General features: G+C 38.2%; 1 protein-coding gene across 2 annotated transcripts in view; it reads right to left on the bottom strand.

Annotated features, from left to right (window-relative positions):
• Nucleotides 1–14,918, bottom strand: part of LOC118975412 (nuclear body protein SP140-like protein) — a 77,827-nt gene that overhangs the window by 58,336 nt on the left and 4,573 nt on the right. For both annotated transcript variants that reach the window (XM_037029337.1, XM_037029338.1), the window contains exons 2-7: nucleotides 10,887–11,037; nucleotides 9,629–9,797; nucleotides 7,844–7,927; nucleotides 7,090–7,152; nucleotides 2,634–2,717; nucleotides 125–178 (exon numbers count right to left, since the gene is read on the bottom strand). In XM_037029337.1, the coding sequence (XP_036885232.1) occupies nucleotides 125–178; nucleotides 2,634–2,717; nucleotides 7,090–7,152; nucleotides 7,844–7,927; nucleotides 9,629–9,797; nucleotides 10,887–11,037 (605 nt within the window). The remainder of the gene's footprint in view (nucleotides 1–124; nucleotides 179–2,633; nucleotides 2,718–7,089; nucleotides 7,153–7,843; nucleotides 7,928–9,628; nucleotides 9,798–10,886; nucleotides 11,038–14,918) is intronic.

Raw genomic sequence — 14,918 nt, 5'->3', positions numbered from 1 at the left:
TAAAAAAAATTTTATTTTACTAGAAAAGGTATAGCAAAGAATTAGAAGGATTTTTTTTGAAAACCAACATTTTGGGGAAAACACTGCACATTTGTAATTACAAAAAGTTGTTATTTGCTCTTACCTCTTTTGCAAGGTCTGTTTCCAGATGTAGAAGACTTACTTAAGTTCATAGACTCTATAAAGTAAGAGGAAGAAAACAGTTATTTGTTCGCAACAGTCTTACATAATCTATGATAACTCAGAGAGCAGATAGGGTTTGTGATCTTTTTAATTTTGAAATAAGCATCTTCCTCTTTCCTTGAACAAACCCAGTTCTGGTGCCCACAGTCATAACACTGGGTTCCTGAAAGGCTCTCCCCTTTACTTCTATATGTGAATTTGTAAATGACCTTCAAATATTACCTCCAGTTTCCTCATCTTCAGTTTCCTCATCTATAATACTGAAATAACCTAGTTACCCCACCTCCCTGTTACGGTATTTGTGAAAAAATGAACCTATATTCACAATAGCACTGTGCAAAGTCAAAATATAAGCCAATAGTTTAAATTTCATTTGTGTTTGAGAGGTAGTTGGCCTTAGCCATTTTTTCCAACAGTAACTAAATAGCAACACCAATGATTCTATGAAGACTTTCTAAGTTTTGTAGTATAAGAACATTGTTGAGAAATTGTGAAATACTATGCTTACTACTTTCTGTAGAATAGAAAACATGTTGATAGAGATGAAGATTATTTTACAAGGCTTTAGCAATAATCAATATGACAGCGTGTAGTAGAAAAGACTGTCATTTATCAGTGTAGTGTATTATTGCTATGTTGTCATGATATCAATTGATTGGGCTCATCCAGTTGAACAACAGTTCATAATGTCCTTTTTCCTTCTTTCATATTCCAGTAGGGTCGAAGACATTAAATGCTCAAAGTGATGCCACAGAAGTAATTGAATCAATGCACATGGAGAATGTCAGAATAAGGTTTGTTGGGAAGACAGAGCTCTGGATTTAGACTCTAAATTTTGTTGTCCAGAAATGCATCTTATTTGGTGCATTTTAGAGTCATGTACATGTGACTTCTTGGTCCTTCCTCCTTTGCCCAATTCTAAGGAATCAGGGTTATTGATCCCTGCATAGAGGAGTAGGATTCGCTAGGTGTCTCAGTGTGTGGCCAAGGAATCAATTCAGCAGGAAATTCCCTAATACACTTGGAAATATCTTGAAAACCCATGTATATCATGGCCTTCGAATAGGCCACCCACACTGATCTCCTAGGTCACCTTCCTTGTACGTTATTGATTCTCCTTTCCCTGTCCCCAGAGCAGAGACAATTCATTGCTCTGTTTGAACCTGACCTTCCTACACTTCTCTCTCTTTCTTCTCCTACCCCTTCAATCATCATTTCAAAATGTATTCGTCGGCTGTTTCTTTGTGAGCCAGCCTTGGATATCTTGTGTTGAAGGTAGAGAGCCTCCTATACACCATGGTGCCCCTTGAATCATTTGCAAGGCTGAGAAATAATCTTTTCTTGTGTCTGATCCATAGACCTATGTTAGGACCACCTTTCAGTGCAGTTTGCCTACACTGAGACACAAGTCAGAAAGTACACTTTCTAAAAATTGAAGCAAACTTACGTTATACATTAATAGATATAGTGAGCTATCAGAACAAAAGTATTACTTGCAATATTGTTCTTTTGTAACATCGAGAGCAGGAAACATTTTTATTTGTTTTTAGAATCTTGACTTAGTGTGTTTTCCTAAGTAGACATGATTCCAATATCCTCTGAGGGAGTAGAAAGAAAAAACCAATCTCTAATTTGTGCACTGAAGAGCTACAGATCTAATGATTACTCATGCTGTGCACAGGATTGAGGAAACCGCATTTTGCTGACTGTTTTGAGCTCCGAGTTTGTAAAGGAATCAACACAGCATCCGGCATGCTAGTCTTATCTTTCCCTTTCTCTCCAGGAGACTTTGTGGAAGACCTTGAAACATTTATGTGATTGTGTCCCCTCATCTAGAAACCAGAGTACCACTGTCCATTCTGCTTAACCCTCAGGGTTACTGTAAAGGAAAAAGAAAGACACTCTTTGCAAAGGTCCTTTGAAAAGTCACTATATGTTCATAACTTGCTGAAGAACTCCCTCCAAAACAATCCTTTGGATGTCAAAATTCTTTATCCATTTCTGCTAACACTAGATAACTGAAAGAATTGGCCCTTGACACTACTCCAAGTTTGTGACCTGATGACAATATGACCTTCCAATAAAGATACACTTTGCATTCTTTTCTCTTTAGAAACCACTGTAAAAATCCAACCAACACTTTATAGTCATAGACTTAGTTTTCAAACAAATTCATTACTTTCCTAGCCTCTACTATATAATCAATAGATAGATGCATAGGTTGATCAATAGGAGATATAAATAAATAGGCCCCTTTTTTAAAAAAAACGTATACATATGAATTCTTATCTCCTTGCACATTCCCAAAAGGTTCAGTAAAATAAATGCAGAGAATGAGATTCCAAGATGAACTGGATCCATAGTGCAGCATGAACTCAGAACATGACCCAGGACAGAGTTGCTCTTAATTCAGGTCCTGCAGCCCAAGCCTTGAGCTCCCACCTCCTTACCTGGTTTTCTTTTCAGTGCTGAGGTGGAAGCCTTGGGAGGCTGTTCTCTGTCTCTACGTTCCACAGAGTCCTCACTGCTGGTCACTGCACAGAGGACAAAAACCCCTTAGAGTTTCAGGGAGGTGCCAAGGAGCCCTGGATAGGAAACCTCATGACAAGAGCACAGGGAAGACCTAGAAGCTAAGTTAACTCAGGTCCCCCCGGGCTGTGCCCTACATATGTGGCCTGCAAGTGGCTCCAGGTCCTAATCAGAAGGTGGTGACATTCAGGCACAGGGGGCAGCTGTGCCCACTCTGCAGCGATTCTTACCCACAGTCACCCTGTCTCCTACTTCCATCCTTACTCTAGATCCGATCCCAGCCTCATTCTACTTCTTACCTTTGCTTTCTATTACTTCCACTTCCATTCTATCTCTTTCTTTCATTCTTATTTTAATTTTGCACTTTCCTCTTGGTTTAGCCTGTTTGTGCTATTTTTGTTTCTGGTGATGGTACTTCTTTATATATTTACTTGTCTTCCTGTGTCTTCTTTAAAATCTTCTTTCATGAATATCTTGGCTCTCTGAATTATTTGCCTTGAGCATAGAAAATACTCTCTGACATCAACACTTTAATTTACCTTTTCTGTTTTTTATATTTTTCCACTCACAGGGGATATTTTTCTGTTGAACTTGCTACATAAGGCACTGATTTCCTCCCTTTATTACCTCTAACCCAGGCCACCAGGACAGCCTCCATAGACCATATGATGTACTTCAGACCCCTACCTGCTACCACGATTCACATCACACATTCTTCCAGCCAATCTAGCCTGTTATATTGATGCCTGATTACACTCAGTCTTTGCTTGGGCTTCCCATTGATCTCCTGAATTGAAAACTGAGTGTTCCTTCATTATACCCACAGGATCTACAGAGCAGGAATTGATTCAGTTTCCAGGTAGGGTAGCTCTGCTCCTGAAAGTAATTACAATTGATGAAGGATTTTGTTTCTCTCCCCAAAGGGACTGAGCACTCTCACTACAGTTAAACCCTTCTCCCTGTAACTCCACTGTTTTTTTTTAATTTTTACTTTTATTTCTAGTTATCAAGGTAGCAGCCTATTTTTATCAGAGAGGGTTCCAGGGCCAGTTTGGTCACTGTGGACACCTTGCCTTCTCAGTGGTGTCAGGAGCAGCCCACTGTGCCCTCTTTGGGTGACTGTCTCCTCCAACCAGACAATGCTTGGTCTTCTCCCTGCTAGTTCTTCACTCATTGTCCTTTACTCACTTCAACACAGTTATCTTTGTGTCTCTCTTTCCATTTTTTACTTATTCATATTCATTTCCCACTGTATCTTTGTCTCCTTATACTATTTCTCTACATTTTTATCATTGACCACCAGGGCCAACAGGGTCTCAGGGCACATCAAAGAAGGTACTTCAACTCAGTGTATGAAGACTCTATTTTGTAAATAGCACAGGCCAAGATGGACAATTCTGAGCACTCCATACTAAAGAGATTTTGAGAGTGAGCTCCTCCTTATGTGTGTCACAGGGTCTTCCTGTCTTGCCCTAGACCTGGCCCTGCTGTCCTACTTGATTTGTTAGTTTATCCATTCTCAGTTATGTTTTCTACTTTCTCTTATTTTCTTTCTCTCTTCACTATCTTTTGACCCATAAACCCCTCATCTATGTCAACTTTGTCTTTCTTTGTAATTTCTTCCTGTCTAGCACTCCAGTCATCACTGTAGTCTCCCTGTGCCTTTACCCACCTGCCAGTTCCCCTCCACACTCATTCTACTCAGCCACTCAGTCTTGCCTAGTGACTCAAACTCTTGGGCACATTGTTCAATCACGTGTTTGGTTTCTAATGCGTTGCTGTCCCAGATTGTACTTCTACCCATTGCATTTATGTCTTCTGTTTCAGAGAGGCACTCTGAGAGTCTATTATCAGGTGGAGCTGTACCAAGACTATGTATGATTCATAGATATTTTATTTGCTTTCTTTATCTATCAAGGTCCAATGAGAAAATTGAAACTTCTCTAAGCTTCTAGAGCAGAAGGAGTTTAATCCAGTTGATCAGGATACAGCCAATGGAAGAACTGAGAATTCCAACCCAAAAATAGTGAATAGGAAGCTATGGGAGGAATCAAGGGTGAGGTTATGTGCCCAGGCTGTCGGGTACCTAGAAAGGGGATCATGTTTGCCTGCCTGGTGAAAGATAGAGTCACCAGTGTTGCTGCTGCTGCCAGAATTGTTGCCCAAGACAGTGAATGGGAAACACCAAGCTTCCCCCTTGCTCCCACTCCCCAGTATCTGGCTAGTGTGACCCAGGCTAGGAGCCCAGCAGGAAGCAGTAGCCAGTGAGCTGTCAAGCAAGTCTGCATGGGTCTGTGGGCAGAGACAAAGGGTAGATGGGAGGAAGAAACAATAAGGTCCTGGATACACTACTCAGGACCAGCACACTCTCTTTCCTACACTGAAGCTCCCTCATTCATTACTGATTCCACTGACCCATGCCACTCTTTTCCCACCAACCTCAATACTGTTCGAATGGAAAAACTTTATCAGCGCAACTTCCATTATTTTATCTACTGCTCTTTTCCTAAACAAAGTACTTTATGTACAGATGATTTGAAATTTAATTTCCACAATTTTAACGTAGAACATTGGCCCTGGTATGTGTTTTATGTTACATCCAAGTTCCTTGGAGCCTCCTCTTGGGGTTGGAGGCATCAGACATCGTGTTATCCATGCCTGCTCATGTCACAGTCAACCGATCCTGCTAGGTCAGACTCTTGGGTGTATTATTTACTTGTGGTTTGTTGCACATTATCTGGGTTATAATGTCATTCTTCCACCCAACACCCCCACCCCCACATTAAATTCCTTCTCTGGTCATTGCTAGTCACAATTCCTTCCTCTCAACCCTTCCTGCTCCCACCAGCTGCACTGGTAGAAGAACTGCTAAGAATATGCTTTGATCAATGTTGGATGCGTGTTAAGTGTTAACTGTTTTACTAAATGTAATTTACTGGGAGTATCATGGTGCCTTTTAAAAATCACTCTGTGTTTATTTTACAAAAAATGCTAATTTATAATATCCTTTATTAAATAACACATCTCACACAAGCTACAGAATTATACGTCCCATGGTGCAGGAAGTTCCCTGAGTCTCCTCCTTGTTACTTATTTCCAAAGAAGAGTTGGGGAATAAAGACATAAATTTATTATGCACTAGAGTGATATAAGGATGGGGAACCTGTGATCCTCAATTTATTTTCTTGGGCCTGAGGTTGATATTGCTTTGATCCCTGCTCCACAGCTGGGGGTAAAATTAAATCCACCATGAACATTTGTGAGAAAAGAAAACCCCACAGTTTACTGTATAGATAACAGTTTAGACTCTGGCCCAATACTAATGATAATGATCATAACCACAGCAATATTAAAAAAGTCCTTGGAACACTAATAAAGACTCATGCATGACTTTGAATTCTTTACATGATATATAACTTGTCACCCTGTGAGTGCGGTGCTATTATCACCTCCATTTCATAGATGATGACACTGAGTGACAAAGAGGGGAGGTCATTTCCCCAAAGTCTCAGGGCAGAATTGGAAGCTAGCTGTGGGTCACCAGACCTCCTGCTCTGACATTGCCCTGCAGCAGAATTTGATCCCTAGTCTCAGTGGTTGAACTTGGACAAGTAGCCCGAGTCTCGAAGGTGATTGATTCTATGTCTTCTGAAAAACACAGATGACATACCATCGTTTTAACTGTTTCGGTAGATTAAATAAAGTATGGCTTATATTACTATAAGTGATATGGTGACTGACCAGATAATTAACTTTTCGGGATTCATGTCTTTAATTTCTTATATTTTAAATATTTTAACAATGTTAGTAAGTATGTTATAGACTGAGGAAATGTTAAGAGTTGTAAACAGTGGTTATTGGTTATTAAAGTTTTAAATGTGTGTTCAGAGGCCCATTTGGTAGTATTGACCAGCATCTGGCCTGCTGTGCTGGGGATGGTGCAAGAGGGTCTGCATGGGAGGCACATGGTGCTGTGTAAAGGTTTCAACAGGTGAGGGACTCTCCCCCAAGGAACACTGTCATCACTGCTAACCTGTCTCTGGTAGTACAGAGCACCTCAGGATGTAAAATCATCAGCCGAGGCCACAGCCTATTAAAGCAAGACAGACACAGGGGCCATGAAGCCAGGCACATGGACAATAGGTTCCAGACCTGTCAACACTTGGCAACAAGCACATGTGGGAATGAGAGGACCAACCCTCCCAGGCAACTCAGTGTATGAAGACTCTGTTTTGTAAATCTTTGGAGACATTGCACATGCCAGGATGGACAATGCTGAGCACTCCATACTAAAGAGAAGCAGCCCTCCCACCACAGCCTATTGCAGAAAGGAACAAAAAACAGCAAAGAATCACAGAACAGCAAAAAGGAACAGACCTGTGCGATTAGACTGGTCGGGGAAGAGCCAGGACAAAAATTGATATGGGTTTTCGCCAGTTCCTGAAAGAAGAAATTAGAACCTTATTTCAGAATTGAGTGTGGGCTGTGCAATTCTCTTCCAGTCCCATTTTAATCTTTACAATGTAGGACTTGACTACCCGTTTTCCCAGGGATCAAAGCAGACCTGCACCCCTGGCCTCAGTCAGGCCACCTCACTATGACATCCATGAGCTTCTTGGTAATTAGTAATGGCTTGTCTCTTCAGCCACAGATGAAACAAGGGAACCTGTTTTGTCCCCAGAGAACCCCAGACTTGTGGTCTAACCGGACGCCCCAGCCTGCCTCACACACACCCTCCCTCTGCAGGCCTGTTCACTCTGCTTTGCGGGCCTTTTCATCAGAGTTCAGCAACTGGTTTTCCTTCACTTCCTCCAGCTCTTGGTATTCTTTTTTTTTTGTATTTTTCTTTCTGCATGTATTTCCCTATTTTTGCCTCAAGTGTCTGTCCTTCCCATGAGTTTACCTGGGAATGTACAGGGTTTACAACATGGGCTGTTGGTTAAGAAGGCCCGAGTTCATACAGCTTATTCGACCCCAAGGCAACTGCATACATGGTCTGTCTGGATTTCAGTCTCTTCTTCTGTAAATGGGCACATAGTGATACTTCCACCCAAGGGCAGTAGTGAGCACTAAGCCCACTTCTCCTTTCTTCTTAGCAGAAGAGAATCTGTTTTTATCTGTTTGTAATCACCTTGTTCAAGTCTCAGTTGAGTATTAGAGTTCTCTGCACTTTCATTTCCAAAACTTGCTTCATGAAAAATTTTCTTTAGGATCGCTGAACAGAGAGAGAACAGAAGTTAGAGATCTCCATCAGAGTGCAGGGACATCAAGTGTGCATGTTTAGGAATTTTCAGCCTTCTGGTCACTCAGAACTCAGTGAGTTCCAGTCCTCATGGTCTAGTTCCACACTCTTTCTGGTACATAAAAGAGAACCCCCCAAAAGGGCATCCTTATGTTACCCACATAGAAAGGAGTCACTCAAATGTTAGGATAAAGGGGTTGTGCAAAACATCGTGACCTTGTTATGTATGTAAAAAAAATTACAGATGTCTGGAAAAGCATGTGTCAAAAGAAATGGAAGTGAAGCGTATTTTCTGGCCTCTTCAAACTGTAAGGAGAAGAAACAATTTGCTTTCGAGAAGGACAAAGATCCTGTAAGTAGCTGCATGTATAAACATGAAAGCACAAAAACTTTAAATAAATAGGTGGTCAAGAGAAGGGTGGAGTTTACTGGGTCAGGAGGATGAGCACTTCCCAAAGAGACAGTTGAGGACCCAGAAAGAATTAGGAAGACCTTCATGGGGCCCAATTGTCGTGAGACTGGCTGAAGCTGCCAGGAGGGGTTGAATATCCTGGCACTGGAGGACATCTCAAGAGTTCTGGACCAGGGTCTGCGAGGCTGCCAAAAAGGTGAGACCAGTGCACCAGCCGAGTGTTTTTTCCATAGCATCCTCACTACTAAGTTCATATAATTCTTTTCCCTGTGAATTCTCCATTGTTATTGGGAGATATTGGTGGATAATAAACCAGGTTGAAATAGAAATTTTTCTGGAAAGTCAAAACAAAAATTATAGGAAGAAGAAATTATAATGAGTGATAATAATTTTAAAATTATTGGCTGGATAGTTTGAACCACAAATTCGGACTACAGGTAGAAATTATACATCGCGAGTCTCAGAAAAAAGTGGTGAATCAATCACTCTTGTGTGGTATCAAACACAGTTTCTGGCAGAGAAATTCATTTGGAAATTATTTGATTAATGCTTGTCTTACTCCCTGTGGAGAAAGAGCCAATACATCCATTATCTTTGTTTAAGGGCCAATTTGACCTGGGTTAATTTTCTTGTTCATTCCTCTGGACACCTGATGAAGGTGGTCTCTTTTTTCTGTATTACCAGATCATCAGTGGGGTTAGGCTGAAAAATGACCCTTGACTGGACTCAGAAAGACTCCATGTCAACTACAAGCCATAGCAGGTCTTCCTCCAATCTGGTGACTCCTGTACCTCAGTTGTCTCTCATGGGGTCCCTGAAAGTAATGACTACAGAGTTGTTCCATGAGACACTGAGTCCCCTGGTCATGGTGCTGCTAAGCCAGGCGGATCCTGCACCCACAGCTGAGCTGTCAGCTGAGGCAGAGAGTAGTGTACTTGATGGTGTGCTATGTGGACACGTGCAAAGAGAACAGCATCTGATGGTGCCTTGAAGATGCAGTTTGTTGTCATTTGCTCTTTGAAGTGAATCTGATGTGATTGTGACTCTAATGGTTGTGAGAGTTTAAATGCTTAGTTAAGCAGACATCTAGGTGTATTTTATACCGTAGTCACTATACCAAAAGCTTTGAGAAGGCTCACGATGTCTGTATTCTTAATTGCATTGTCACCTGGGGCCAGCATCATGTGTGACACACGCTCAAAATATATTTGTCAAAGAAACCTTGCCATGGACATTGAAAGGTAGGCTATAAACCTAATTACCATCTCTGAAGCCTTCACAAATGCCATTTAAGTCAGGGTAGTTCTCCATGATGAACTTGCTGAACAAGGTTTCCAGAAGCGGCAGGACATGATTCCTCTTCATGTTGTCAAGGACTTTATACACCACTTTTGGTACAGTTGATGGGTCTTCACAAGTTTTTATAGACTCCTTAAAAATAGTGAATGGGGAAACATGAATACAGAATTTTAAGTTACAGAAGAGCCCTAGGATCTGATTTCCTTTTAATATATTACAATTCTCCTACATAGGTATCTTCTCATATACAGTTCTAAAATTTCCCCATATTTGTATAGCTACAAATAAGTAAATCTTTTTTTCTTAAAAATACACATTTGTGCATTCGATCTCATCACTCTCATTTATATTATATGGAAGGAGGAGCAATTTGGAGAACAAAAGTTGGTTCAAAGTTAAATGATATGTATGTAGCCCATTCAGAACCTGGCAAATGTTTTAGGAATTGACTGAGCAGGTGATAGACTGATGTTCTGTTGAATGAAAGACACTTGTCCCTTCCCTAGGACCAACTAGGCCTGGAAAAGCTCCAAGAAGCCAGGTGATGATCGTTCCCTTCCTGTGAGCTTTGCTGTAAAGGAGCCTATGCATAGGGAAAGAGAAGATTTGCATCTTTGTATCTCCACCTGTATCTTTTGCTAGAGTTATCTACATTTCAAGATTCCAGAAATTACAAAGAAAAAGAAAACTGAAAGAGAGAATAGAATGTAACTACTTAGAAATTTGTCCTAACAATATATTCATTTTCTGTGGATTTTAATGTTCTCAGATCTAAGCGTTTAAATGGATGTTCATTGGAATAGAATGCTGTGTACATTATATTATTAAATCAGTTGATTAAAGTTATTCACCCAATTCATTAAAAATACCTTTAATCTCTAGTTTTTGCTATATTGTACATCTAACACCTACAAGGCATTATATTGTACACCTATGGGGCCCATAAACTTCAGATCCAGCCTATCTCCAGTGTTATTCACCTCGACTCCAGGGGGCACCAACAAGTCCTGTTCCTTCAGGCAGGAGCACGACTGCCTGCAGTCATGCCTGCTTCCCCTTTTCACTTTCTAGGAACACTTAGAGCAAGCAGTATTTGAGAAGGCCTCCACTTACAGGAGACCCCTCACTTGTCTAGTTGTGCCCTGACACTTGATTCCAAACTACCAAAACAACTAATGTGGGGCTGGTTTACCAGATTGTGACATCATAAACTTCACTTACTTTATACATTTCATTGGTGATTAATTTACGGTCACGAAGGGTTTCCAGGAAAGGATATGATGCTTTTATTGCATCTGAAATCTCAGCCTTATGTTCTTTGAAGTGTTTGACTGCAATGTCACACATAAGTTTGTAGTCTTCTTTAGACATCCTATGGAGAAAGGATACCATGATAAAATGGTCATGAATATTTTGACGATTTTGAGGGTGTAACATTTTATACATGAAGGATAGAATGTGAAGAATCAACATGAATAAAATAAAAAGTTCTGAGCAGTACCATGATAAATGGAATTGGTGCAATTAACAAAGATATAATAGAAGAAGCATGGAGGATCAGAAAGACATACATATTATAAAAAATGTCCAGAGTGTCCCAATTGAAGTCATTGTACACATGTCTTCTCCTAAACATATTTGGAATATTTCTTATTAAAACTTTCTATTCAACATAGTATTGGTAGTTCTAGCCACAACAATGAGACAAGAAAAAGAAATAAATGTCATTATAATTTGGAAAGGAAGAAGTAAAACTCTAGTTCTTGGCAGATGACATGGTATTACAACAAAAACCCCTAAAAACTCTACCCAAAACTATTAGAACTAATAAATGACATAAATAAAGGTGCAGAATAAAGAATCAATATACAAAAATCCGTTGTGTTTCTATATATCAATAAGAAATGATCATAAGAAGAAATTAAGAAAACAATCCCATTTGCATGAAAACATCTAAAATACTTAGGGATAAATTTAACCAAAGAGGTGAAATACCTTTACTCTGAAAACAATTGGACATTGATGAAAGAAATTGAAGAAGATACAAATAAATGGAAAAATATACTGTACTATATTCATGATTTGGAAGGATTAATATTGTTAAAATGTCCTTACTACCTCAAGTAACATATATATTCAGTGCAATCCCTATTGAAATACATTCTTCTAAGAATTAGAATTAATCCTGTATTTTTTATGGAGCCACAAAAGACTCGAAATAGCCAAATCTCAAGAAGAAAGAAAGTGAGAAATATCACACTCCCTGACATAAAACTATACTATACAACTGTAATAATCAAAACAGTATAGTATTGGCTAAAACAAACAGATATATAGATCAACGGACTAGAATATAGCCCAGAAATAAATTCTCACATATATGGCTAGTTAATTTAAGACAAAGGTATACAATGGGGTAAAGACAGTCTCTTCAATAAGTGGTGTTGACAAAACTGAATAGCTACATGTATAAAAATTGATATTTGACCATTTCCTTATACCAGAGATAAAAATAAACTCAGAATAAAGACTTAACTGTTAGACTTGAAACCTTAAAACTTTTAGAAAAAAACTCATGCAGTAAGCCCTTTGACATCATTCATAGAAACATTTTTTGGACATATTGTTTACAGAAAAATAAAATAAATAAATAAATAAATGGGATTATATTACACTAAAAAGTTTTTGCACAATAAAGGAATCCATTTCCAAAATTAAAAGACAAGCTACTGATATTTGCAAATGTTCACACATTTAATAAAGGATTAACATTTAAAATATACAAACAATGCATATAAGTTAACACAAAAGAAACAAAAAAATCAAAAAAAAAATGGACAGAGGACCTGAACAGACAGTTCTCCTAAGAGGACATGCAAATGGCCAACAGATATGAAAAGAGGCTCAACATCACTAATTATCAGGGAGATGCAAATTCAAAGCACAATGAGATATTACCTCACACCTGTTAGAGTAGCTATCGTCAATAAGTCAACAGATGGCAAGTGCCTGCAGGATGTAGAGGAAAGGGAACTCCTGGACTTTGTTTGTGGAACTGTAAAAGGGTGCAGTGACTGTGGGAAACAGTATGGAGATTGCTCCTCACACAAGTAGAAATAGAGCTGCCATATGATATGGCAATTCCACTTCTGGACATTTATCTGAAGAAAACAACACTAATTCAAAAAGATATATGTTCTCTTATGTTCATTGCAGCATTACTACTAACAGCTGAGATATGGAAGCAATCTAGACATCTATCAGTAGAGAAGTGCATAAAGAAGATGTTTTATAAACACACACACATATCTAATAGAATATTATTCAGCAATAAAAAGTGTGAAATTTTGCCATTTGTGAAAACATGGATGGACCTGGAGGGTATTATAGTAAGTGAATTAAGTAAGCCAGAGAAAAACAAATACCATATGATATCATTTATATGTGGAATAAAGAACCTCACAAAATAAATGAATAAACAAAGCAGAGCAAAACAAAACAGAAACAGACCCATACATACAGAGAATAAGCTAATGTTTGTCAAAGGAGAGAAGGTGGAGAGATGGGAATTTAAACAAGAAAAAAATTAAATTTGTATAAAAGTGAGATGGAATAAACAAGTCATCACAGAGGAATAAAACACAATGAAAACAATAGAATTTAACCTTAAAAATGCATCTTAATTAACAACTAAGAGAAAATAAATCACAAAAAGTGAAATACAAAGTTTCTCCTCACTTACCTACAATTGTTAAGAGAAATACCATTCTGAATTATAAAACTAGTTCACCAATAATAAGATGTGGTTTAATAATGACATGTTAAGATCTAAACTGAATCACAAGAATATCAATCATTTTTACTGGGACTCCTACTTTGGGGCAAAATATATCTGTCTGTGTTGTTGTACATAACGAATGTTTTTACACATTTGAATTTTCAGTAACATCTGCTATTTCCTGTGAAAGCTATAAACAGGGAATACATAATTCTGCTGTTTAGCTGGTCATTTCACTGCTGTGATAATAATATTTTCATTAACATCTGTGTTCCTAAATATTATGAAGACTATAAGCTTTCTTTTTCAAACCAGAGGAGAATTATTGGTACCTTTCACTACCAAAACAATCCTCACCAAAACATTAGCAAATTGCATATAACGATGTATAAAAAAATTATCCCCATGACCAACTGGAATTTACCCCAAGTATGTAAGGCTGCTTTGATGTTCCAAATCAACCAATGTAATCCACCATATCAAGAGGCTGAAGAAGACAAATGGAGTGACCATGTAAACTGATGCAGAAAGTTCATTTGACAAAATCCACATCCATTCATGTCCTAGCAAACTGGACACAAAAAGGAACTTCCTCAACTGGAGAAGGAACATCCACAGAAGCCTGTAGTTAATATCAGACTTCCTGTTGAGAAACTGCACCCTTTCCCCCTAAGATCAGGAAAAGGAAAGATGTTCCCTTTATAAGTCCTATTCAATATTGTGCTGGAATGCACACTAGAAAATGAAAAGGAAATTAAAACTATCGAGTTTGGAAGAAATAAAACTGTCTGTGCAGATGACACAATTGCCTACACAGAAAATCCTAAAGAATTCTCCAAAAAATCTCTTGTAACAAAGAAGTAAGTATAGCAAGGACAATGAGTATAAAATAATGTAAAATAATAATGGCTTCTATACATGCTAGCATTGAAAAGTTAGAATTCAGGATTAAATAAAACAATACCCTTAATAATAGTTCCAATAATGAAAAACCTAAGTTGGTATTCAACTAAATCTGTATCCAAATGGTTATTCTAGAAAGAAAAGATTTTTATTTTGCAAAATGATAAGTACTTCAATGTAAGGCTGCAAAGTACATTAACAAGTTAAAGTGTAGAGCTGAGTGGTAAAGGGTAATTGCAGTTAAATGACTTGTTTTTATACTGTTAAATTTATTTTTCATTGTATTTTTTCATTACCTCTTGTCCCCTTATAACCTGCTGCCCCAGTTCCCCACACTGTGTTGACCATGAGTCCTTTTTTTTCAAATATTTGAATAATATGGTTTCAAATTCAAAACTACAAACATATAGATTAAAAATAAATTTAAAAATTGAAAATAAACCTGGTTGATTAAAATTAAGAGTTTTAATGTCACTTAAAACAGGAAGATGTAAAATAAAAAGAAAACATAGCTTGCATTTTTAGACAAAAAAGGAACAAGGAAAACAATGAGGAATTCAAAAGTTAAAACA

This window comes from Sturnira hondurensis, unplaced genomic scaffold (genome assembly GCF_014824575.4).
Source record: "Sturnira hondurensis isolate 20B ecotype Veracruz unplaced genomic scaffold, ASM1482457v3 Scaffold0020237, whole genome shotgun sequence".
Lineage (NCBI taxonomy): Eukaryota > Metazoa > Chordata > Mammalia > Chiroptera > Phyllostomidae > Sturnira > Sturnira hondurensis.
Note: the sequence above shows the minus strand (reverse complement) of the source record. Positions and strands in the feature narration are given on the sequence as shown.